Source organism: Pongo abelii, chromosome 8 (genome assembly GCF_028885655.2).
Source record: "Pongo abelii isolate AG06213 chromosome 8, NHGRI_mPonAbe1-v2.0_pri, whole genome shotgun sequence".
Lineage (NCBI taxonomy): Eukaryota > Metazoa > Chordata > Mammalia > Primates > Hominidae > Pongo > Pongo abelii.
Window position 1 is genome coordinate 5028289 of NC_071993.2, and position 24894 is coordinate 5053182.

General features: G+C 37.9%; 1 protein-coding gene across 3 annotated transcripts in view; it reads left to right on the forward strand.

Moving 5' to 3' along the window:
- The window catches only part of AKR1C1 (aldo-keto reductase family 1, member C1 (dihydrodiol dehydrogenase 1; 20-alpha (3-alpha)-hydroxysteroid dehydrogenase)), a 36389-nt gene extending 12538 nt beyond the window's left edge, over window positions 1-23851 (forward strand). The window contains exons 2-11 of one of the 3 annotated variants that reach the window (XM_054521373.2): window positions 4286-4368; window positions 6723-6893; window positions 9273-9440; window positions 10288-10404; window positions 11668-11745; window positions 12174-12296; window positions 15430-15539; window positions 15820-15985; window positions 19463-19545; window positions 21354-21659. In XM_054521373.2, the coding sequence (XP_054377348.1) occupies window positions 4286-4368; window positions 6723-6893; window positions 9273-9440; window positions 10288-10404; window positions 11668-11745; window positions 12174-12296; window positions 15430-15539; window positions 15820-15985; window positions 19463-19545; window positions 21354-21396 (1142 nt within the window). In that variant the 3' untranslated portion in view covers window positions 21397-21659. 3 annotated transcript variants of the gene reach the window in all.
- The last annotated feature ends 1043 nt before the right edge of the window (window positions 23852-24894 follow it).

The following is a 24894-nucleotide window of genomic DNA, read 5'->3' on the forward strand; positions in this document are numbered from 1 at the left end:
TGGAGTTTAAGCCATTCAGAAATAGGCTTTTGTCACCTAGTTTTATGCTAACCAAAACAACTATAAAATTAATAATTTTCTCTTTACAACCTCCCCTGCTTGTTGACCTATCCAGGAGTGGTCCGAAAGTGTGCAAGCTACTGAATCACCCTGACTGCATCAACCCAAGTAGATTGTAGGGGTGAACAATAGTATGGAGAAATAGTAAAATAGCAAACAGTGCAGACAAGGCAGGCATCTCAAAAAGTGCTCGGTGGAATTGTCACTTATCCAGAGTCAACATTGGTGACACAGTTGTTTCTTCAAACAGAGTTCACTCTATGAAAAAACTGAGCAAGGTGGAATTTACTTTAAATTTCATGGGTTGTGAAATTTCAACTAATGTCATAATTAAAACTTCCTACATATTGCTTTAGGCATCTCTGTCTTTTCCCCAAAATTTTCTCCAGGGCATCAGCAGTACCTCAGCCTCCTCCACAGCCTCTTGGCTCTTCCTTTTTCCTCCTGCACGGCTTTTGGCATCCCATCATTTTCCACAGCAATGCAGGCTAACTGTGAGCTTCCACAGCCTCTCACAGACATGACTTCACCCACATACCTCTGTGAGGCTCAAGTGTACCCCTTCTTCTTCACATAGAACCTCTTCACCGCAGAGAATTGAGTCAACCAAACAGGAAATCTCAGGACAAAGAGTGCTGGCAAACATCATTTTGTTTAAAGTATCATATCAATATATATTTGTTGAGAAAATATTCAGAGTTCTTTGCAAACTGTAACACTTGTTCAGAAAAAATAGTGAGAAGAAATTAGGGTCAATTATTTGCTTGAGGCACATGAGTGTTCTTTATGTATGACTCAAGGACATCCCACTTCTGTCCTCCCTGATCTTCCATCTTCCATCTGCTTTCCTCCCTCTTCCCATCTCCCTTTCCTCATGTTCCTCTCCCTCTCCCTCACCTGTAGGACTGAGAATTCCTGTGGTCCCCTGAGATCAGTTTCTTTCCACCAGATTGTATACAAGCTGTGGAAAGTTGTAGTTCTTGTCGACTCCATGACCCACACTAGTCAGGCAGAAGCCCCCGTGTACAAGGTACCCCTTGAACCTTGGCAAGGTGCACGACACACACTTGGTCGCTGGAGGAAATGAGTAGAGAGTGACAAACAGAGGAGGGGAGCTTTGAGCCTGAGTCCTCTGGGGCACAAGAGTGGTTGAGGGTTGGCACTTGCCACCTAGATTTCAGACAATGTGTCAGGAATCCTGGATGCCCAGAGAGAATCCTGTTCCGGGGCTGGAGCCCCAACATAGAGCTTTTATTTAGGCAATGTTGAGCAATAATATGTGTTTGGAGCTCTGCAGAGGATCCCCATGGGTGCACTGTGTAGCAAAGCTGTGGGACAAAGGCCTCACCCCTCAAAATCCCAGAATTATAAATCTATCAGCTGCTTGCAACTTCAGCCTGGAAAAGCCATGGGCATTAAACTCCAAGCTGTGAGAGCAGCCATGTAGGCTGCACCCTGCAAAGCCACAAGTACGGTGCTTCCCAAAGCCCCAGAAGCCTACCCCTGTCACCAGTGTGCCCAGAATGAAGAATATAGAGTCAAGGAAGATGATTTTGCAGCTTTAAGACTTAATTTCTGCCCTGTCAGCATTATGACTTGCATGAAGCCTCTTCCTCTTCTCTTTAAGCTGACATTTCCCTTTTGAAATGAGATTGTTCAACCACTGCCTATAAAACCATTGTAATTTAGAAGGAAATAACTTGTTTTTGATTTTACAGGCTCATAGGTGGTAGAAATTTTTCTTGGATCTCAGATAAATCTTTGCATTTTAGACATTTAATTTGATTCTAAACCTAATAAGGCTTTAGAGACTCTTGAGATAAACTGATTGGATTTTGTATGTAAGAAAGACCTGAAGTTTATGTCTTCAGCTTTTTGTCCTTTATGTTCTCAACTAACAATATTTTGGGGTTTCTATGATTCTTTGCTAAAATTTGGATTCCGGATTCAATTTCTCTTGTGCATAATCTGTAATTATTTTATTTGTATTTACCATTGGAATGACATACTGCATCCTATAGTTATACCATCCACTTTGAAATCAATGTGAATTTAACCTCGATTCCATACAAAAACTTCTTTTCCACAGGTACGTTTCCACTTCACATTATTGACGTCACTAATTACAACTTTACACATGGTGTACATGTTAACAGAAATGTATTCTTATTCGCACACATTTGTAATGTAAATCTTGAAGAAAATAAGAGTAAAAATCAAATTTCACAAGTACATGTTTCCACGTTTTTCATACACCTACCTTTATGAGAGGTCTTTATACCTCTGTATGACTTCATGTTGCTGTCTAAAATTCCTTCATTTCAAAGTGAATTACTCTCTTCAGCATTTCTTGTAGAGCAGTTCTAATGGCAATGAACTCCTGCAGCTTTTACATCACATAGTCTTAATAACTTTCTAATTTTTAAGAAATAATTTGGCTGGGTGCAGTGGCTAATGCCTGTAATCCCAGAACATTGGGAGGCCGAGGTGGGAGGATCACAAGGTCAAGAAATAGAGACTATCCTGGCTACCATGGTGAAACCACGTCTCTACTAAAAATACAAAAATCAGCTGGGCATGGCTGTGCACACCTGTAGTCCAAGCTACTCAGGAGGCTGAGGCAGGAGAATTGCTTGAACCGGGGAGGCAGAGGTTGCAATGAGCCGAGATCGCACCACTGCACTCCAGTCTAGTGACAGAGCAAAACCCTGTCTCAAAAAAAAAGAAAAAAGAAAGAAAGAAAGAATTCTTTTTGCCAAATATGGAATTATGGGCTGTAATTTTTTTTTATTGATCACGTTAAATGTATCACCTACTATATCCTCCAAAGACTCTCATAAGTAATCTGTGGATCACCTTGTCCAGGATCCCTTGTACTCCACGAGTCATGCTTCTCTTCCTACTTTTTGTTTTTTTGTTTTGTTTTGTTATTTATTTATTTATTTTTATTTTATTATTATTATACTTTAAGTTTTAGGGTACATGTGCACAACGTGCAGGTTTGTTACATATGTATACATGTGCCATGTTGGTGTGCTGCGCCCATTAACTCATCATTTAGCATTAGGTATATCTCCTAATGCTATCCCTCCCCCCTCCCCCCACCCAACAGCAGTCCCCGATGTGTGATGTTCCCCTTCCTGTGTCCATGTGTTCTCATTGTTCAATTCCCACCTATGAGTGAGAACATGCGGTTTTTTGGTTTTTTTGTCCTTGTGATAGTTTGCTGAGAATAATGGTTTCCAATTTCATTCATGTCCCTACAAAGGACATGAACTCATCATTTTTTATGGCTGCATAGTATTCCATGGTGTATATGTGCCACATTTCTTAATCCAGTCTATCGTTGTTGCACATTTGGGTTGGTTCCAAGTCTTTGCTATTGTGAATAGTGCTGCAATAAACATACGTGTGCATGTGTCTTTATAGCAGCATGATTTATAATCCTTTGGGTATATACCCAGTAATGGGATGGCTGGGTCAAATGGTATTTCTAGTTCTAGATATCTGAGGAATCGTCACACTGACTTCCACAATGGTTGAACTAGTTTACAGTCCCACCAACAGTGTAAAAGTGTTCCTATTTCTCCACATCCTCTCCAGCACCTGTTGTTTCTTGACTTTTTAATGATCGTCATTCTAACTGGTGTGAGATGGTTTTTTTTTTTTAGGGAATTGAGTTTTGCTCTTGTTGCCCAAGCTGGAGTGCAATGGTGCAATCTCGACTCACTGCAACCTCCACCTCCTGGGTTCAAGCTATTTTCCTGGATTAGCCTCCTGAGTAGCTGGAATTACAGGTGTGTGCCCCCATGCCTGGCTAATTTTTTCTATTTTTAGTAGAAATAGGGTTTCACCATGTTAGCCAGGCTCGTCTCAAACTCCTAACCTCAGGTGATCCACCTGCCTCGGCTTCCCAAAATCTGTTGCTATTTAAAGATTATCTCTTTGTCTGGCTTTTAGAGTTGGATGATAACACATATAGGTCTGGGTCTCTTCGAGTTTATCCTATTTGCAGTTCTTTAAGTTGCCTGAATTTGTAGATTGTTGTCTTTAAACCAATTTGAAAAAGTTTTGATGATTTTATTCTCCAAATAATCTCTCTACCACCATGGGTTTGCACTTCTCCTTCTGGGAATCCAATACTGTCATACTGGTTGGCTTGAAGGTGTCCCATAAGTCCCTTAGGATCTGTTCACATTTCTTTATTCTTGTTTCGTGTCCTTAGACTCAGGAACTTCAAATGCGCTATCCCTATGTGTATTGATTATATCTTCATCATGCTCAAATTTGCTGTTGAAACACCCTCTGGTGAGTTTTTCATTCAGGTATATTTTTTTGCTCCAATTTTTTCCTTTTCTTTTTTATAATTTCTATACTACTACTGTATCATGATTTTCTTATTGTTTTCAGATTTTCTGTAATTCTTAGTCCATATTTTTCATTAGCAATTTTAGCATATTTAAGCAGCTGTTTAAATGCTTCTCTACTAATTTTAATGCCTGTCATTCTTCAGGAAAGATTTCTACTAATTTATTTTCTTTCTCATAATGAACTGTGATTTCTTGTTTCTTTGTAAGCCTTGTCATTTTATTTTATATTTTTGAGCCTGAGTCCTGCTCTGTCACCAGGCTGGAGTACAGTGGTGCCATCTCGGCTCACTGCAACCTCTGCCTCCTGGGTTCAAGTGATTCCCCTGCTTTAGCCTCCCGAATAGCTGGGACTACAGGCGTCTGTCACCACGTCCGACTATTTTTGTTGTTGTTGTTGTTGTTGTTATTTTAGTAGAGACAGGATTTCACCATGTTGACCAGGATGGTCTCCATCTCCTGACCTCGTGTTCTGCCCGCCTCGGCCTCCCAAAGTGCGGGGATTACCACTGCTCCAGGCCTGTATGGCTTTTATTTTATTTAACTGGGCATTTGAAAAAATAAACATCTTTTTTACTGTATACAGATTTGTTCTATGTCATGACAGTCATTCACTTATATGTGTGACAGGTTCTCAGTCAAGGCATCAGCCCTACATAAAACCTCAAGTCCTTCTTAGTTTGTTTCTGAACATGCACCTACGTGGACGGTGTTTGCCCTTTTATTTTTCCCCAAATAACCAATGACTTTTGAATAGCTTACTATTACAAAATTTCACATCCCAGTTTCTCCTCAATGGCTTAGATGGACTATTGCATGTCTCTTCCCCTAGCCTTTTGCCTATAACATCTATATGTGTACAGTCACCCTGAATCTCTACTGAGCCACTCCATAAATAAATAAGTTTATTTCAGTCAATTTTAGATGTTTTCTGATGTTTCCATGAGTCAAATGGGAGTCTTATAATCTACCATCTTGTTGAAATTACTCTCTGTGAAAAATTTCAATATCCTTATAATATTACATTTATGTCAATGTATAACAATTTACCAATTTTTCAATTTGTTTGTTTTATGAAAAAGCCAATAGAAGCAATCAGGGCACTGCAAGTTGTGGCTACTCCAAGATGTGAATCTTGGATCATGCAAATTACAATCATGTTTTAACCTGACCTCCAAAGGGAGAATAAAGTAAAAATTATCCCATGCGAGGATTATTCACCAGTTTATATGTCATTAGTTACCAGTTTTTCTTTATGAATCATGTTTAACAATATTATAAAGTATATCTAAGAGTTATCATGTTTTGGCTTGTTACTTTTTGGTAGTAACTCATAAAACTGGCTGGAAAAGACAAATAAGGCACTGTTTGCATGTTACAAATTATACCCAAAGTCCAAAAGCTGTTAATAAGAAATCCTCCAATAAAGCCACATCATATTTTCTTTTTTATTTACACTGACATCAGGATTACAACTTTATCAGGACTGCACCTTGATCAGGAAGGGATGTTTCTCTTACAAGACTAATAAGAAAGAAACAATAAATTTGCTGATGAAAAAGTAACGCATTTAAAAATTTTAACTTTAGGCCGGGCGTGTGACCTCATGCCTGTAATCCCGGCACTTTGGGAGGCCAAGGCAGGCAGATCACGAGGTGAGGAGATCGAGACCATCCTGGCTAACACGGTGAGACCCTGTCTCTACTAAAAATACAAAAAAATTAGCCAGGCGTGATGGCGGGCGCCTGTAGTGCCAGCTACTCAGGAGGCTGAGGCAGGAGAATGGCATGAACCTGGGAGGCGGAGCTTGCAGTGAGCCGAGATTGCGCCACTGTACTCCAGCCTGGGCTACAGAGCAAGACTCCGTCTCGAAAAAAAAAATTAACTTTAATTTTTAATTGAGGGCAGTATTTTAAAGAAATGTTCATTAGTCATTCCTTTAAATTGTGTGCGTGAGAGAGAGAAAAATGAAAATCAGTCATTTCAAATGCTGCAAGATACAGAAGGAACATCATCATGGCACAAACAAAAAAGAGCTTTGTAGCTAGAGGTTTCTATAGTTTTATGTAAAGTCACAATTTGTTCTACAAATCTCTTTGAATAATTTATGTCTCATATATAGAGATTTGGAATAGCAAAAATACTTCAGAGAGAAATTAATGAGTGTATCATGACTACATAATAAATTACTTATGAATTTTCTTAGATAAGAAATGGTTGAACTGGATTCAATTTTTATCACAGCTTGTGTAAGACTGCCTCTGTCCCTCCTCTCACATGTCATTGGTTAACCAGCAGACAGTGTGTCGTTGCCAGCTCATTGCTCTTATAGCCTGTGAAGGAGGAAGAAAGAAACATTTGCCAGCCAGGCCAGTGACAGAAATGGATTCGAAATATCAGTGTGTGAAGCTGAATGATAGTCACTTCATGCCTGTCCTGGGATTTGGCACCTATGCGCCTCCAGAGGTAACAATAATGTTTTTAGTGTTGAGAGTTGAAAGGAGCAAAGCTAGAGTAAGTGGAAGCTGACCAGGTTGTCAGGCTTGTGTTCCTATGTTACTCTGCGTGACTCCCATTTAAACGTCAGTCTTTGTTCTGCAATGCCGTCTTGTCACAGGGTCATCTGTTGTTTATTTGGGGCACTGTTTTGTCTTCTGTTTATGTTTATTTCACAGCTTGTCAGAATCTATAAAACTCGCAGAAAGAACATGGCCTGCCTGCTCCCTCTCATGAAGATTGATTGCAATGGGAGTGGTTTCTGTTTCTTTGTATAGTTGAACAGATATTTACTTCTTCCAAGAAGATACAATTCAGAGAAATCTTTATGGCAAAAGTTAGTGGAGACAGGGTGCATGAAATCTTTTGGGAGAGTATCACTGTTCTGATTTGTGGCCTTGAGCACCACACTGTAATACTACACCTGGACTAAAGAGAATTCCCCATGTACTATTCTCACCTCTGGGAAAATTACCTGAAATAATAAAATATCCTCATTTTAAGAAAAAAAATACTAGAACCTAACAAGGAAAATTTAAATTCTTTGTCTTTGTTTATATGGGTCAGATTCGTATCAAAATATTGTAACAGAGAAATTTCTTGTTTCTCTGACAAGAAAAGTAATGGAATAGATTTTATTTTCTAGACTTAGCTATTTCTACACTGGAAGAAAACTTGTATCTCAAGACTGTCTTGGGAATACAATGTGTGTGAATAAGCACTAGTTACATAAAATTTGAGTTTCACTTTTCTGATCTATACAATATAAGGATTTACAAAGGGACATTTTGAAGACCATTGACAGGAGTGGTTTACTTTGTAATATAAATTGGCATGGAGAGGAAGTAAAGATGAGGATACCACTGAAGCTCCAGCTTTGGTAAGCCTTTGAGTACTCCTACAGCAAAGAAATGATCAAGGATGGTATGAGGAGAGGGCTGTGAGACCCAGTATCTAGTTCCTTGTAATTCCATGGGAAAAAGAAAGCCTCTGAAATACTTTCAAGATAGGAAAACAGTTTGCTTTGTTTCTGTTTTTGTCATTTAAAAGATATACTTTCAAATCTGTATCCAAATTTGTTACGTAAGTCAATAATTGTAAATTTCACTGCAGTCATATGTTTCCTAAAAGAGTTGCCTTGAATTTATGGAGCTGAACCCCATTTTGCTAATCACTTACTCCTTGAAGTCTATTTCTTATACAAATCAATATCCTTAGAGTATACATCTTTACAACTACTATTTAGTTTAGACAGAATGGCTAATGGCTGTGTAGAAAAGACTTGACTTAATAGACTGCTATCCATAGACAGGCCTGTTTCCCATATAAACCTGCTGGTATCTGATATGGTGGATTTCTCACCATTTCCTAACTGATAAGAATGGTGGCTGTAAGTAACTGCTTGTGCAAACTGCGGGGTTTCTGTGCACCTGCTTTCCTTTTGGAGACTTTTGGAAGTTTTGTGTCTGCGAAGCAGAGTGAGTCAATGTAACCAGTCGCAGACAAAATCTTAGTAATGGAGTACGTAGAGAGCATCTCTTGTAGACAACAGTTCACATACATTGACAAACTATGATTCTGGGTAAAGTCAGTGCGTTCTGTGCAACATGGTGGGAGAGGAATCACAGGAGCTTACACTGCATTCCTTCATAATTCCTTCCATGTGGCTATTTCCTCATGTTAATTTCTTTTTTTGTTTGTTCGTTTTGTTTTGTTTTTCTGAGACGGAGTCTCACTTTGTCATCCAGGCTGGAGTGCAGTGGTGCGATCTCAGCTCACTGCAAGTTCCGCCTCCCGGGTTCACGTCATTCTCCTGCCTCAGCCTCCCGAGTAGCTGGGACTACAGGTGCCTGCCACCACGCCCAGCTAATTTTTTCTATTTTTAGTAGAGATGGGGTTGTTAACCAGGATGGCCTCGATCTCCTGACCTCATGATCCGCCCAGCTCGTCCTCCCAAAGTGCTGGGATTACAGGTGTGAGCCACCGCACCTGGCCACTCCTCGTCGTGTTAATTTTATCATACTGAAAATAATTAAGATTATATCTATAACTATAGGTTGCATCCTGTTAATTTTTCCAAAAAAATGACTGAACGTGAAATTGTTTTGGGGACACTTCCAAACTAGTGGTCAAGCAGTGATTTTTCTGGGACCACAGAAGTTCCTGCTGTGCCCAACATTTATGACTAACTGGGAAAGACCCAGTCAGACTGGGATGGGCTTATTATTCTACATACAGAACTCATCTGGGAAAGGAGGAAAAGCTGATTTTTGTGAACGTCGCTGCTTGTGCCTGAACTAACTCTCAGGCACATTAGTCAGAAAATACTACCTTTGGTTACTCCCCCAGGTTCCTAAAACTAAAGCTTTAGAGGCCACCAAATTGGCAATAGAAGCCGGGTTCCGCCATATTGATTCTGCTCATTTATACAATAATGAGGAGCAGGTTGGACTGGCCATCCGAAGCAAGATTGCAGATGGCAGTGTGAAGAGAGAAGACATATTCTACACTTCAAAGGTACTGTGCCTATGATGAGCTTGTGTGCACATGTATTTATTGTGATTGTGTGGAGGTGGCAATTCTATGACTGGATCCATAGTTGAGGGTGAATTGTGCTTATTTATTTAAATTTATTCACAGTTATTCATGTATTAAAACTAATATCAAAGGCAGGAAGTGAAGATGGCTTTCTCATCTTTGCAGTGTTCCAAATCATGACTTCAAAGTGCCTTTACTTTTTGAGCTCAGCACAGATCAATATGGTTTAACATAGACTATAGAATCAGACAAAATCCTAATCATATTATATTATTTCTTATCTCCTGGGCGAGTTTCTTACATTTGTTATGATTCTCAGTTTCCATCATTATGTTGATCATAGAGAGAGAGAAAGCAATATAAGCAAGCTCTGTAAGTATTAAAGAATAACGCCTATATTATCTCAAATTGTGTCCAGCCCAAGTTGACATATTAAAAACTGTGTTTCCTTCCTCAGTTTCTAAACCACAAAGATACTTAGTCTTGCCCATTGGGATGAATAGATGAAATAATTACACTACTAACATGAGTTGTAAAACATACCAAAGATAATTCAGATAATGGGTATGCTTATGATTTGATAACAACTTTTACCTTTTGAGTAATTTCACTCTTTCATTCAATATATGTACTAACTATATATCCAACATATTACAAAGTTCATCAGTATATGGCAGAACAAAAGGCATCACAAGAAGAGAGAGAATAATTTTGCCTGTGGTCATTAGTTTTAAAGTAGTAGAAAATGTCTAAATATTAGGTGGAGCAAACTAGTAAAATTGGCCCAAGTTTTCATTACACAACTTCCTTTCTCTAACCTCTGCAGCTTTGGTGCAATTCCCATCGACCAGAGTTGGTCCGACCAGCCTTGGAAAGGTCACTGAAAAATCTTCAATTGGATTATGTTGACCTCTATCTTATTCATTTTCCAGTGTCTGTAAAGGTAGGCAGCTTGTGTGATCAAATTAATTTCACTTTGTTGTCAGCATAAATATTGTTTTTATGGATATTTGAACTAAGAATTTTCTTAGGAGGACATAGGGATTATAACATGGAAGAAGAACCCTAAACCTAACTCCTAATTCCTTTCTACGGGATACATTTTGAATCCGTAGTTCCGTGATTGCATGTCTACAAGAAAAGAGAGTGCAGAATCCTCAAAGCCTCTGCCTCAAAAACTTGAGAAATGACAGTCATCTCCTTGAAGGCACAAGGTCTTAGTTATGACTCCTGAGTTCACCTCTTGGGATGTTCACAGACACAGAGTTTCATGAAGCTGTGGTGTCCAGAAAAGCTGCTGCACATAGGGTGCACAATGAGTTTCCATCTTCTTGCCTCTTTTCAAGGGGCGAGAACTCAGTCCAGAAGTGTCTTAAACTACAAACCTTCATGGGAAACCTTGTTCTTCTGCTTCCTCTCTTTTCACACTGGAGTTTTTATTTTTGCTTAGCCATGAATTCTTGTGTCATTCATAACTTTTGTCTTAAGGTACTGAAAACTAGTCAGGCTAGTTAATGCAAAAGGGTGTATTAGATATGATAATGGGAAATCAAAGCCAGGGCTACATTAAGAATTTGATAAAAACTCGAAAAATATATGCTTTCTCCATCCTTATCTCTGCTTTATTACAAAAGGCTTTTTAAATATTTGTTCCAACCTTTTTCATTGGTGACATTTATGGCTTTGGAGCACTTTCAGGCCCATGTTCATTACTGTGAGCGCCTGTGCATCTCCCAACTTCCAGACTGGCCTTGAAAACACCTCCATTGACCATGATTGCTTCATGGTCCTGTTCATGGAACATCACATGTTCAGGGAGATAAAGAACTCTGATAGCGGCATCTGGGTCAAAAGTACAATCCTTTATTCGGGGATATCAAGGTCTTTTGCAGTTGAAGAGAGCTATTGCCACAGAGAAAATTATAGGAGCAGAAGAAAGTCAATGAAAGTCAATGATCACACTCCATTAGGAACCAGAAAGATGGTATTTATTTATACATATAATAGTTGTAAGAGATTAGAGGAAGCCTGTCTCCTGAAGACATTCCTTATACCTTCATATGTAGTACACTTTGTACATATCACTCTCTGGAGCATTGCATCACCTACCTCACGGAGGATTAGTGTCCTTAAATGTACCTCAGAGCATGGCTATGTGTGGAGAAATTGACTTGTGACATCACTAAACTGACTGCTTCTACTTCAGCCAGGTGAGGAGGTGATCCCAAAAGATGAAAATGGAAAAATACTATTTGACACAGTGGATCTCTGTGCCACGTGGGAGGTGAGTGTTTGGAGGTGAGAGAACAGATAAGAAAGATGAGATAGGATACATCTGTTTCCTATCTTCCTAGTACAAGTATGGAAAATGCACCATTGGATGAAAAACTTAGGAGCTTTACAAAGGTAGTTTTTGTGAGCAGTGAGGAAAAAGAAATGACAGGCATACAAAAGAGAGAAGTGGAGGAGATGAATTGGGGGAGGACTGGGATTCCCTTCCTTGCTTGTGCATTAATCTCTCCAGTTTCCTAAGGAGGAAACAAATTCTTACTCTTGCAATCACTATCTTCTTCCCCAATTTTCTGTTTTATTTTTTCCCTTTTAATAACCACAGCTAGCTAGTTTTATTGTCATATCTTGAAAGTTGTTGCTTTCACAGCTCTGTGTCACATTTATCTTGGTCTTCCACACCTCACAATTCCTTTTTCCCAGGCCATGGAGAAGTGTAAAGATGCAGGATTGGCCAAGTCCATCGGGGTGTCCAACTTCAACCGCAGGCAGCTGGAGATGATCCTCAACAAGCCAGGGCTCAAGTACAAGCCTGTCTGCAACCAGGTGAGCGCCCTCAGCCTCCTCTCCTTTCTGTTCTTCATGACCCTCTTTCTGTCCTATTGCCACGTATCCATTCATTTAGTCCCACTTATCTTTGTAAAAGAGAAGATTCTAGAGAGCAAAGCCTCTGTCTCGAAGGGCATAGAGGGATCTTACTTGTACCCGGCTTAGAAAAGTCTTAGAAAAGATGTTGTAACTTTGATGCTGAATTGTGTGTTATATTTATGGGAGGTCAATTCAATCAAGGAGGCCAAGGATTGCCAATTAGACTCAGGGAAAGGTGGACTTACCCCTAAGCTATGAAAGATGACCAGAGAGTGGATGGGTGAAGGTGATTTGGAGGGAACTGTGCATAGATATGAAGCCATGAAGAGATGGAATGAGCAGTACGTAAGGAGAGAGTGAGAGCAAGAGAAGAGAAATACTAGGGATTCACATGGGCTTCGGATGTCTCAGTGCCTCTTGGTATCTCTGCTTTCACACTTCTTGACCAAGGGCATGGATACACTAAAAATTATCTGCAGACAATGAAGGTCATCCATGGTAGAAAGAGAAAATGACCTTTTTATGGAGATATCTGTTCACAGTGGATGAAATCCACACTGAGGAAGGTTCAGCAGAACATGGAGCTGACCTATGACTGCCCCTGCTCCTAGTCGGCTGCTCTTCTTTGGAGTCTGTCATGCAATCAGCTGCTTTAACACATCTATTCTCTGTGTGTTTCTTTCATAGCCTAGGGATAATTCCATCTTTTCCTTGAGTCCTGACTGGTGATTCCAGGCCTCCTTGATCAAATTGACTGCCCCCAAATGTTACACACATTTCTGCATTAAAGTTACTACACCTTTCCCAGTAACTTACATTTTTTTGTTTTATTTTATTTTTTAAAACTTAGAGTCAATCAGTAAAGATCTACAGTGGAAATACATATGTATAAAATTAGTGAATTTGGTATAATGATATGATGCTGTGATAATTTAATAAAAGCATTGAGAAATTAATGTGGTTTTAATACTAGTAGTTCCCCAATTTTTTAATATGGCAATTTTCAAACTTTCCAAAAATTTGATAAAAATAATACTGGAGACCCATGTTACCATTTATATTCAAAATTACTAACATTTTGCAATGTTATATAGGGATATATTTGCATAAATATATATAATGTTTCTAGAACCTTTTCAAGGTAAATTGTAAAGATGACAGTTGACCCCTGGAGACCTCTCAAAGCATGTCACAGGAATGAAGATATTCTCCCAGTTCCAGTGTCATTACTGTATCTAAGAACATCATCTAAAGTGCCCTCATGTCATTTGGTATCCAGTCCATATTTGAATTTTTCATTGTTTAATCAAAATGTCTTTTGTAGCTCTTCTTTTTTAACCAGAATTCAATTGTTTTTATATTGTTGTATTTTGATATCAGTTAACTTGTCTTTCCCAGTTGTTGAAGGTTTCTGTAAATTAGAAGTTAGATGAGAGTGTTTTATTACATTGACTTAAACGTTTGGGGCAAGAAAATATTTTCATCATGTCGTGTTTTTCAAATTGCACCACACTAGACTACATACAATCACAGAATGCCCCACTAGTGGTGAAGCCAGTTTTAAAAACTTGGTTAAGCTAACAATGGTCAGATCTGTTGTTTTTAACTCATGTTTTCTCTTTAACAATTACTAGTAATCTGCTGGGGGATAATTCTGAACAGAAGAAGTCATATATTCCCATGACAAATTTTCACATATGATTGAGTATACATCAGTGATTTGAACTTTTTTGTATTGTATTTCTGTTTTCTAATTTGTTATTTCCTCGGGGTTTTTACAAAAAATTTTCAATTTTAACCACTTTTTTAACTATTCTTACCTGAAATTTTACTAAAAGTAATTTCTCACCAAGTAAAAATAATAAACTATTATTTCTCTAAGTCAAGGTAAAAGTTAACGTCTTCCTTCATTTAGCAATGTACGGAGAATGTAATTACTATAATGACTACCATCAGAGTAGACAAATATTTTTGTTCTTTTTCTCATTCTCTCACTAATCACTATAGACTCATGGATTTTTGTCCTGTGATTTTTAATTCATTTTACTTACTTTTTAATGCTCATATCTACTCAGTAACTATATACATACATACATATATATATGTATATATGAAAGAAGAATTTGGTCAAAGACTCCTGAAGGTAGGTCTAAAAGACAAAAGCACTTGTTTCATAGGAAACCCACTGGTGACATTTGAGATGTCACGATACAAATCCATCATACAAAAAGGAAAAGTAATGAAAAACTATTAAAATTATCAGTATTTATATGTATATGTATGTTTTCTAGTTCATCCATTATATATGGATATATATGTATCTCATAGATGGCATATATGATATATATAATATGTTAGATGAATTAGAAAACATACATTTATATGTATACATTTTGGTTATTAATTTAGTTCTTCTGTCTTTCAGACCTGCCCTCGTGAGTCTTTGACCAAATTCTTGATTTGTGGCACGATTTGATGCCCAAAGCTGAAAGAATCTTACCTCAACCCAGCTCTGAAATTGGCCATGTCTCCTTCTAGTAGTCAGAGTTATTGAGAAACCAGGATAGGGTTCATAGAGTTGCTTGTGCTGAAAACAGCATTTCTATTTTCTTAGGAGAGAGGGGCATAAAATTTATTTTTATGAAAAAGATCATTTCTTGACAATAATATTCTCAGTTCAAATTTTTTTTTTTTTTTTTTAAGATGGAGTCTTGCTCTGTCACCCAGGCTGGAGTGCAGTGGCACAATCTCAGCTCACTGAAAGCTCCGCCTCCCAGGTTCATGCCATTCTCCTGCCTCAGCTTCCGGAGTAGCTGGGACTAGAGGCGCCCGCCACCACGCCCGGCTAATTTTTTGTATTTTTAGTAGAGACGGGGTTTCACCGTGTTAGCCAGGATGGTCTCGATCTCCTGACCTCGTGATCGCCCGCCTTGGCCTCCCAAAGTGCTGGGATTACAGGCGTGAGCCACCGCGCCCGGCCCCTCAGTTCAAATTTAACGCTCTACATTATTCAGCTACTTTTACTTTGGTGATTTTAATATTAATGTAACTTTTGGATTATCTGATGCTTTTCCATCTTGCTCATCTGCAGGTGGAATGTCATCCTTACTTCAACCAGAGAAAACTGCTGGATTTCTGCAAATCAAAAGACATTGTTCTGGTTGCCTATAGTGCTCTGGGATCCCATCGAGAAGAAAAATGGTAATAAGAGATACAGGAAGTTTACCTAAAACACCGGTTTGATAAAAAAAAACAAAAAAATTTAATCAGATCATGCTGTTTCCTGGAGTTCACTCACAGCTGACTTGGGGTGAGGGAAGAATTTGCATTTCTGACAAGATCCCAGGCGATGTTGAGGCTGCTGTTCAGGGGCCTCACTTGAGAAGCTCTGGTGCAGAGTGGACGCCTTAGTCTGTTTAGGGAGCCGCCTAACAAACTATCCCCAGCCTCAGGGCTTCAGCATTTCTGCCTTTCCTTCCAGGGTGGACCCGAACTCCCCGGTTCTCTTGGAGGACCCAGTCCTTTGTGCCTTGGCAAAAAAGCACAAGCGAACCCCAGCCCTGATTGCCCTGCGCTACCAGCTTCAGCGTGGGGTTGTGGTCCTGGCCAAGAGCTACAATGAGCAGCGGATCAGACAGAACATGCAGGTGAGGAGCGGGGCTGTGGGCCTCAGGTCTCCTGCACAGTGTCCTTCACATGTGTGCTTCTTGTAAGGCTCTCAGGACAGCCTTGGGCCAGCTCCATTTCCCTGTATTTCCTATGCATGAACTCTTTGTGTACATCATAAGGGTTTCTTCTACTCTACCACAGGAGAGGCAGCAGAGGTGACGAGAAATAGGATGGGATCAAAACTAGAGATTTGGGTTAGCGTTAAGTCAGTGATATCCATATCCCTCTGCTAGGGATATGTCCTTTTCTTTATTTTCTATAATGAAGCATTGATTAGATGTTCTTTAGTCTCCAAATCATGGTGGATTTTTCTTCTTGTATGTTTATGTAGTATAAATTCCTTATATTTATTCTCTTAGAAATTTATCTTTGCAAAGTGCTTGTTTAACTCTGCCTTTTTTTTTGTTTGTTTTTTGCGATGTGGTTGTGTGTCTTTATTTTTATGTGTAGGAGACCATATTTATACCAATACCTTAGGATATAACGCAAAACCACTTAATATAGAGGCTTAATGCAAAAGCATTTACTGAGCTCAAGATTCCATGGTTAGAAAATTAGCCTGGGCTCAGCCTAAACTCAGTCCATTCCTTCTGTTTGTTCCTGGCCGGGCTCTCATGTGTGTGCAGGGCAGTGAGGCAGCTCTGCTTTGTCCCTGGGGCATCTGTGTGAGCGCTCCCCCCTCCCATGCAGTTCTTTATCCTCCAGCCATCCAGCCCAGGGTTCACCTCAGCACAGGGCACGACCCCAAGGCAGTGAGTGGAAACATGCAAAGCCTTTTCAGGTCTAGGCTCAGAGCTGCCAAACTTTGCTTCTGGGAAATTCTATCACCTAATGCAAGTTACAGGACAGGTCAGACTCAAGGGGTGGGGAAACACACACCACAAAAAACCAAACACCGCATATTCTCACTCATAGGTGGGAATTGAACAATGAGAACACATGGACACAGGAAGGGGAACATCACACTCTGGGGACTGTTGTGGGGTGGGGGGAGGGGGGAGGGATAGCATTGGGAGATATACCTAATGCTAGATGACGAGTTGGTGGGTGCAGCGCACCAGCATGGCACATGTATACATATGTAACTTACCTGCACATTGCGCACATGTACCATAGAGCCTAAAGTATAATAATAATAATAATAATAAGAAGAAGAAGAAGAAGAAGAAGAAGAAAAAAAAATAAAAAATAATAATAAATAAAAAAAAATTTTTTTTCAAAATTTTTTTTCAAAAAAAAAAAAAAAAGAAGGAGCTGGAAATTCATATAGCCAAGCAAGTGGATACAGGGACATGTGATTGTTAGAGGGCATGTTCCTAATTAATCTATCACTTATATGATATGTGTAAAATAACATATTAATAGTTATATGTATGAGTGTGAATATATATAAATTGATATATTATTTCATACATTCTGAAGAATACATCCAACTCTAAAGAATTAATATCCAGAATACATGCATATATATGTATGTTTTCTAATGAGTTATATATAGATACATGAAATATACATCATATATGATATATATTATAAAACCTATGTCATATGTGACATATATCATGTGTATGTATATATGTCACTGTTTGCTAAAACGTTAAGTAAAATCAGTGTAGAAATCCATAGGATACTCTGAAATAATGATACAGAGAATGACAAAGAAAGTAAAAAATGACAATGAAACAGTTGGTGAATCTAGGCAATGGCCTTTACTATATTATTTTTAAAATATTTTTAGACATTAGAAAACCCACAAAACTAAAAGGAAATGTTATGAAAGACTGTGGAAATTATCAGTATTTATACATATGTATATGTTCTCTAACTCATCTAGTATATATAGATATATATGATATGTGACATGTGTTATATTATATATATGTTTAGATTAATTAGAAACCATACATATATATGTATTTATTCTGGATATTAATTCTTTAGAGACTTGAATGTATTCTTGAAATAACATCTCCCAAATTTTACCTGTGTTGTCATATTCTCTGTGGTTACGTTTTCACAAACAAAAGTTTCTATCCTTCATGTAGACTAATTTTTCATGCCTCTTTCTTGTGCTTGGTGAGTGTTGTGTCTTATCCTACATTGGGAATATCACAATATTTTACTGTGTTATCTTACAAAATTGTTAATATTCTTTCCTTATAAATTTGGTTAATTCTAATGGGATTGACTTTTTAAATATTATGTGAAATAAGAATCCAAATATGCATATCTAATTTTTGAATTTTTAGCAAAATCTCCCACCAACATTTATTGAAAAGTTCATATTTGCTCACATAACTTGAATTTTTTTACCTGTAACATATATGAAATGTCCATGAGGAATTATCTGGCCTCTCTTCCATCTTCAGTTAACTTATTCACTTTTCTGTACTATGATGTTAAAAAGTAAGTTTCACTTCTAATATGGTACAAATATTTTTCTAACTTCTTCATTTATTTAATAATACCTTAGCTATTCTTGACTAATGTGTTATTTAAAATTTTGAACCATCTTATTAACTTCCACAAGCAAGTAAATGTTTAGTCTCTTGTTGACATTGTAATAAGCCTGCAGATCAATGTGGAGAGAACTAAATCTTTGACAATATTGAGATTTCCAATCCACAATCATAATATGAATTTCCCACTTATTAATAAATGGTCTTTTAATAAATATATAATTAATTTCATATCTTTCTGTTACTGATGATTTTAATAGTTGTTGATAACTTTTCATTTTTGTTTTATGGATTTTCTAATATATAGAAATATTAAAAGAATAATGCAACAAATCCTCTTACCTAGATTCATCAAGTGTTATATTGCTGTCATTTTTTACTCTCTTTCTCTCATTTTCTGTGACACTCCTTCACTTTCCCTATGGATTTCTACACTTATTTGATTTAATGTATTAGAAAGAGTGACATCTTTTTGATATTTACAGTCTCTCAAATTTACACAGTGAGTACCCACGCCTTTTGCATGTGAAATCATTAGTATTTAGACAATTATTGGCTTGAGTTATGTTGAAAACTAATTTTTCCTATTATACCTGTTCACTGGAGAGATAGATATTCAATGTTATTCATCAAACCTCCTAAATTATGCTTGACATTACAAAATTTGCCTCTAGATTCTTGTGGGTCTTCTAGGTACATGACCCTATCATGTGGGCACAAAGTAAGCTCTGTTTCTTCTTCAGCTTCTTTTGAGATATTCCCTTTGTCTGAAGTGTTGTGCAGTTTCAAAATATTTCATCTGGGAATGGATTTCTGCTTATTTTTTGACTGGTTTTCATTGACCACTTGAGTGTTTAGAGAGGTCTTTCATAAATTTTGGAAACGTATCAATCTTTTAAGTATTGTCTCTGCACCCTACTGTCTGATGAACTTGGTTGTTTCCAATTGGCAATGATGTAATCTAAAAATAATTAAAGTTTTCTATTACTTTGATAGGTGTTTGACTTCCAGTTGACTTCAGAGGACATGAAAACCATAGATGGCCTAAACAGAAATATGCGATATTTGACCCTTGATATGTAAGTAATTTTGGTGATGGATGTCCTAATTTATTTTCAGAGGAGGAATGTAGGATGGGTGTTGAGAGTGACCTCCACACCGGGGGCACAGAGGCCAGTGTGAGACAGAGGTGAGACAGAGGTGAGACAGGAGCTTTCTGGAAGTCTCCTCCTGGATTCACTCCAGAGCTCTGTTCTCTGGCAGGGAGAGTGGCCTGGGGTGAGCGTGGGTCAACCTGTGCCTCTGCTCTCGTGACGCCAGGGAACTTTCCAGAGCAGCCAAGATCATTGCTGAATCTGCACCTTCCACGTAGGCCTGCCGTTTGTACTACTGTCTAGTGTACACACTTTGGATATTGCCCATGTGGTCACATTAGATGTTTCCAAATCTGTGCTTATATCTTGTTCTTCCCAACCTGCTCAATGTCTTACCAGATCAAAGGCAGTTCTGTCAATCTTGTGTGCCAGGTTCCAATTCCCACCTCCTTCACATGGAATTGCTTGCTGGATCCTGTCAATTTAGCATTTTTTATCATTTCAAACCTTTCTCGTGCCTTTCTTTGCATGTTTGCCCATGAGCCAAACACTGCATTTGCCTCCAGAAAGTCTGTCTCAGTGGAGCGAATAGGAGCACTTGGCCTTGGTGTTCTGCAATATGGAGATCTCAGTGCAGAGAATGAAGAAGTGTTAAAATCAAATGCAGAGTGTAGATGCAAAAGCACCATTGTTGGAGATAATTTATAGCCAGTAACAGACGTTTACTATTCCTCTATGTTCTAAGGTTCTAGGATTCATAGAAGGTCATTCATATAATGAGGGAAAAAGAAGTTATGTAACTGATGGCAGTGGAGATTTTAACAAGTAATAGAGATGATGAGATAATGTGTGAAAAAAACAAGCACAATGGCACATCATAAGTACCCAAAATTTGGTAGATATTATTAGTAGTATTTTATTCATTTAGAGGAAAATACAAAATCAAAGTGGAAATGATAAAAAGAAAAGGAAAAGTGGCAAGCATTAGAAATGTTTACAACTGATTAATGTTTTTTATGATCATGAAATCAATCACTAGTGTTATTTTGTAGAACTCAAATATGGTCTGGAGTAAACCACTTGCGAGCTTCCAAGTGTTTGCTCTTGGTGTAATCACAAAGGATAGGCTCAATTCCCTAATTAAGAAGTTATAACCATATATGTGAGCAGTCATTTATCTGTGTCTTTACATTTTGGATTATGTCTACCTATAAAATGGTTTATGCATTGTAGCTCTTTGAATATTGGGCCCTATATCATAAACAACAATTTGCATTTCTGAATCTAACCAAGTGTGTTGCATATGATAGGCAGGTAGTAAGTAATATGTAAAGTAATACAATAAAGTACAATTACTACCAGTATAATCATCACACTCAAAATTGTTTATTAGTGATGAGCATATATCTTCCTTATTCCTCTTCAATGTAAGGCAGAAGGAGTTCCTGTTTTTAGTGAGAATTTGAAATAGAAAAGGTCAGAATATCTCTTTGCTTTGTTGACAGATGTGAGATCTGTTGCTGAGAGATGTAGAGAAACAGGTTTGAACATTTCACTTTGTGTGTTTTATGTGTTAAGTTCCAGGCAGGGGAATAGAATTAAATGATTCTTTATTTTGAAAACACAGATATGATAAAGTCACATTCATTAAACAAAGAAACACAGATTCTAGAGCAGTCAGAAAATGAACTTCTTAACATCTACACTAGTGGCAGCTTCCTAGAAATCACTGTGCTACCTGCTAGTAATGGAGTCATTGCCATTCAGAGTGTACACTTTTTTTCTCTTTCCAGTTTTGCTGGCCCCCCTAATTATCCATTTTCTGATGAATATTAACATGGAGGGCATTGCATGAGGTCTACCAGAAAGCCCTGCATGTGGATGGTGACACATGAGGTCTACCAGAAAGCCCTGCATGTGGATGGTGACACAGAGGATGTCTCTATGCTGGTGACTGGACACATCGCCTCTGGTTAAATCTCTCCTGCTTGGCAACTTCAGTAAGCTACAGCTAAGCCCACCAGCCAGAAAAGAAATACAATAATTTTGTTTTTCATTTTGAAAAAATTAAATGCTCTCTCCTAAAAATTCTTCACCTACTTTGGTCTCCATAACTTCTATGTTTTCTCTCCTTCTGACACACTAGTGCCCCCAAATTGTGATTTGCCTATATGTTTAGGGCCGGGGTTGGAAGATGATAACAACCATTTAAGATTCATTTCTGCAGTGGGAGTGGGTGGAGTTTCAACCTCTGGGAAAGGGGCAGGTGACAGGTATTTATCAGTCAGTGCCTCTCTAGCTCTTGCAGGAAGAAGCACACGCAGCATGGGGTCTAGAGGGTGAACAATATTGACCAGCAATTCATGGGCTCCCTCCAGCAGTGCGAGGGTCAGAGTTTCTGGAACCTTGGGAGGAGGCATCCCTGTGACAGGGGGGTTATGGAGATGGGAGGGCACCCACCAGGAAAAGTGATTAGAAGTCAGGTATGAGGAGGTTAAATAGGAGAGAGTCGAGTACATCTCTGCTTGGAAAAACATATCAACACCCTTTTTTTTGATCATTATATCTTGTCCATAAAAGGAAACTTTCCACATTGTTTTAACAAACCCCACAGCTGAGAGTAAGGCCTGAATGTTTGATGTGTGCCCAGTCACAGTGTTGACCCTATTGGTTTGTGGTGGGGCAGGACATCGAAGATATCATTGACTAATCACATTCCCCTGAATAGCTCATATTTAGAAAATATTCTTAGATTGTAAAAATGTACTATTCATTTGTGATATTCAATCTTTTAAATGTTTTATACATTAAACATGGCATAGTTACAAGTATAAAACAAAAATATCCCGAAGCCTTTATGTATTGCACTCAAGATTAAAATGGGAAATAATACATCTAATAAATCAAATGTTCCAAGACTTCAAACGTCTTTTGGAAACAGGCTATGTAAAACAGCACACTGCTTTCAAACTTTGGTAAATTTTAAGAACAACTTTTACAAAGGCATTTAATTCTTATACATAATTTTCAGGGGACCTAAATAAATCAGCTAATCATGAAGACATGATTTTCATTTTAGAAAACACTTTTGAAAACTTGGGATAATCTCATGCCTTAATGATCAAAGCATTATGAGAAGGACAGTGGTTTTTAACCTGGGCACACGTTCTAACACATTTACTCTCCACTATTCTTACTCTGGTAGCCACGTTAACCCCATCAGAGATTCCTTCTGAAGCCATATCTCAGAGCTGATAGGCATCCCAGCAAGTGTTGCAGTTCATAATTTTTTCCATAAATTACTTACTCTATAAAATTGGAGGAGGCCATAAACTTTGGAGGGCGCTAGACCAATTTTTTGGATTATTTTTCGTCTTCTGTCATTCTGCTGATCTTAGATATTCTCTGCATTAAATATTAAATATCACTTCTAGGCTGAAAAATCCCCCTAAAAATATTTCTAGCTCAGCTTTTTCCTCCAAATTCTGCAATAGAAGATCACAATGTGAACTTTGCATCTCCACGTTAACGTCTAATGGACATTCACTTAGCATGACTCAAAGAAATCCCATGTAAACCACGGCCATCCTGTTCTACCTTAACTTTCTGAGTCTATGGAATGATAATTTCACATCTCATAAACTTGACTGATGTAAGTGTCAAGAAAAGATTGACATTTTGTTAAAATTTAGTAGTCAAGTGTGTAATTCTTAAGCAAACTTTCATATTTCAAATCTCTTTAGCATGTGTAACTCTCTTTTCAAGATGTGAAATAATCATTAGGTCAGTCATTTGTAAATACTAAAGCTGCTATGGGCTTTTTCCAGTTCTTCACCATCCATTTTTATAAAACTCTTATTGTTAAAAACAAAAAAAAAAGTTACTCAGAATTTCATAAAGCCAAACACCTGATTTCAGGAACACTTGAGATGTAAGAAAATTTTATAGGGACCTCCAATCACTAATTTTACTATTTTTTCTCTCAAAGAAATGCTGAAGGGAGGAATTCAGGTTGGATGAAAGGAAATAGTAACTTACAGCCATATAGAGTTAGAAAGACTTCTTGTAAATGTGAATATATGGTAAAATATAAAAACATGTATTTTTGAAATTTTGGATTCTACTCATTATTTTACTTCAAGATTTAAGATATAAATGTATAGAAATAAGTGTAATTCTAAGCTAATATGTATGCAATGTAGGAAGCTGTAATTACTGACCAAAACTATGTGAAGTGGAGAAAACCTGGGGAAGTGGATGGTTTTATATGAAATTAAAGTTAAATTCATATTGATTTAAAGTAAATTGTTATAACTTTATAAAGTTTTTCATCATCACCACAGCAATCACAAAGAGAATAATTATAGAATATATGCAAGAGGAAATGAAAAGGGAATCCAAATGTCATTAAAAAAAATCATGCCACCTCACAAAATGGTAACAGTGGATATGAAGGATAGAAAGCTATAAACCTGGTAGGAAAACATTGAAAATGGCACAAGTGACTCCTTCCCTGTCACCAATGACAGTCATGTGTTGCATAACGCCTGGGCTATCTTCTGAGAATGGCTTTGTTGGGCAACTGTGTCATTATGGGGACATGATAGCATTAGAGAGAATTCTCTCAAACACTGTCATGGCCTTATCAACTATGCTTCTGTAATATTCTGAATCCTTTGCTGCCATTCCAACAATGTCTACAACATTTTCCTAAGAAATGGAATCCATTTCACCAAACCACTTTTCTTGCTCATCCATAAGAAACACTTCTCATTTGTTAAAATTACATCATGAGAGTGCAAGCATTCAGTAACATGCAAGCTCCAATTTGAATTCTAGTTCTCTTGCTATTTCCAGCACATCTGCAATTACTTTCTCTACTGAAATCTTGCATTCCTCCAAGTCATCCAGGAGGGTTGAATTCACTTCTTTCAAACTCCTGTTCAAGTAAATGTTTTGCCCTCCTGTCACGAATCATGAATGTTTGTAATGGCATCTAGAATAGTAAATCTTTTTTGAAGGTTTTCAACTTTCTTTGCCCAGGTTCTGACAAGTCACCATGGTAGCCGTAGACTTATGAAATGTATTTCTTGAACCATAAAACAAGAACATCAAAATTACTCTATGATCCATGGGAAACAGAATGCATTGTTGTGTTAGCAGGCATGGAAAGAACAGTAATCTCTTTCAACCTCTCTGTAAGAGAGCTCTTGGTTGATTAGGTACCTTGTCGATAGGCAGTTCTAATTTCAAAAAACTGTTTTTCTTTTGCTGAGCAGTAAGTCTTAACAGTGGGCTTAAAATATTCAGTAAACCATTATTTAAGGAGATGTG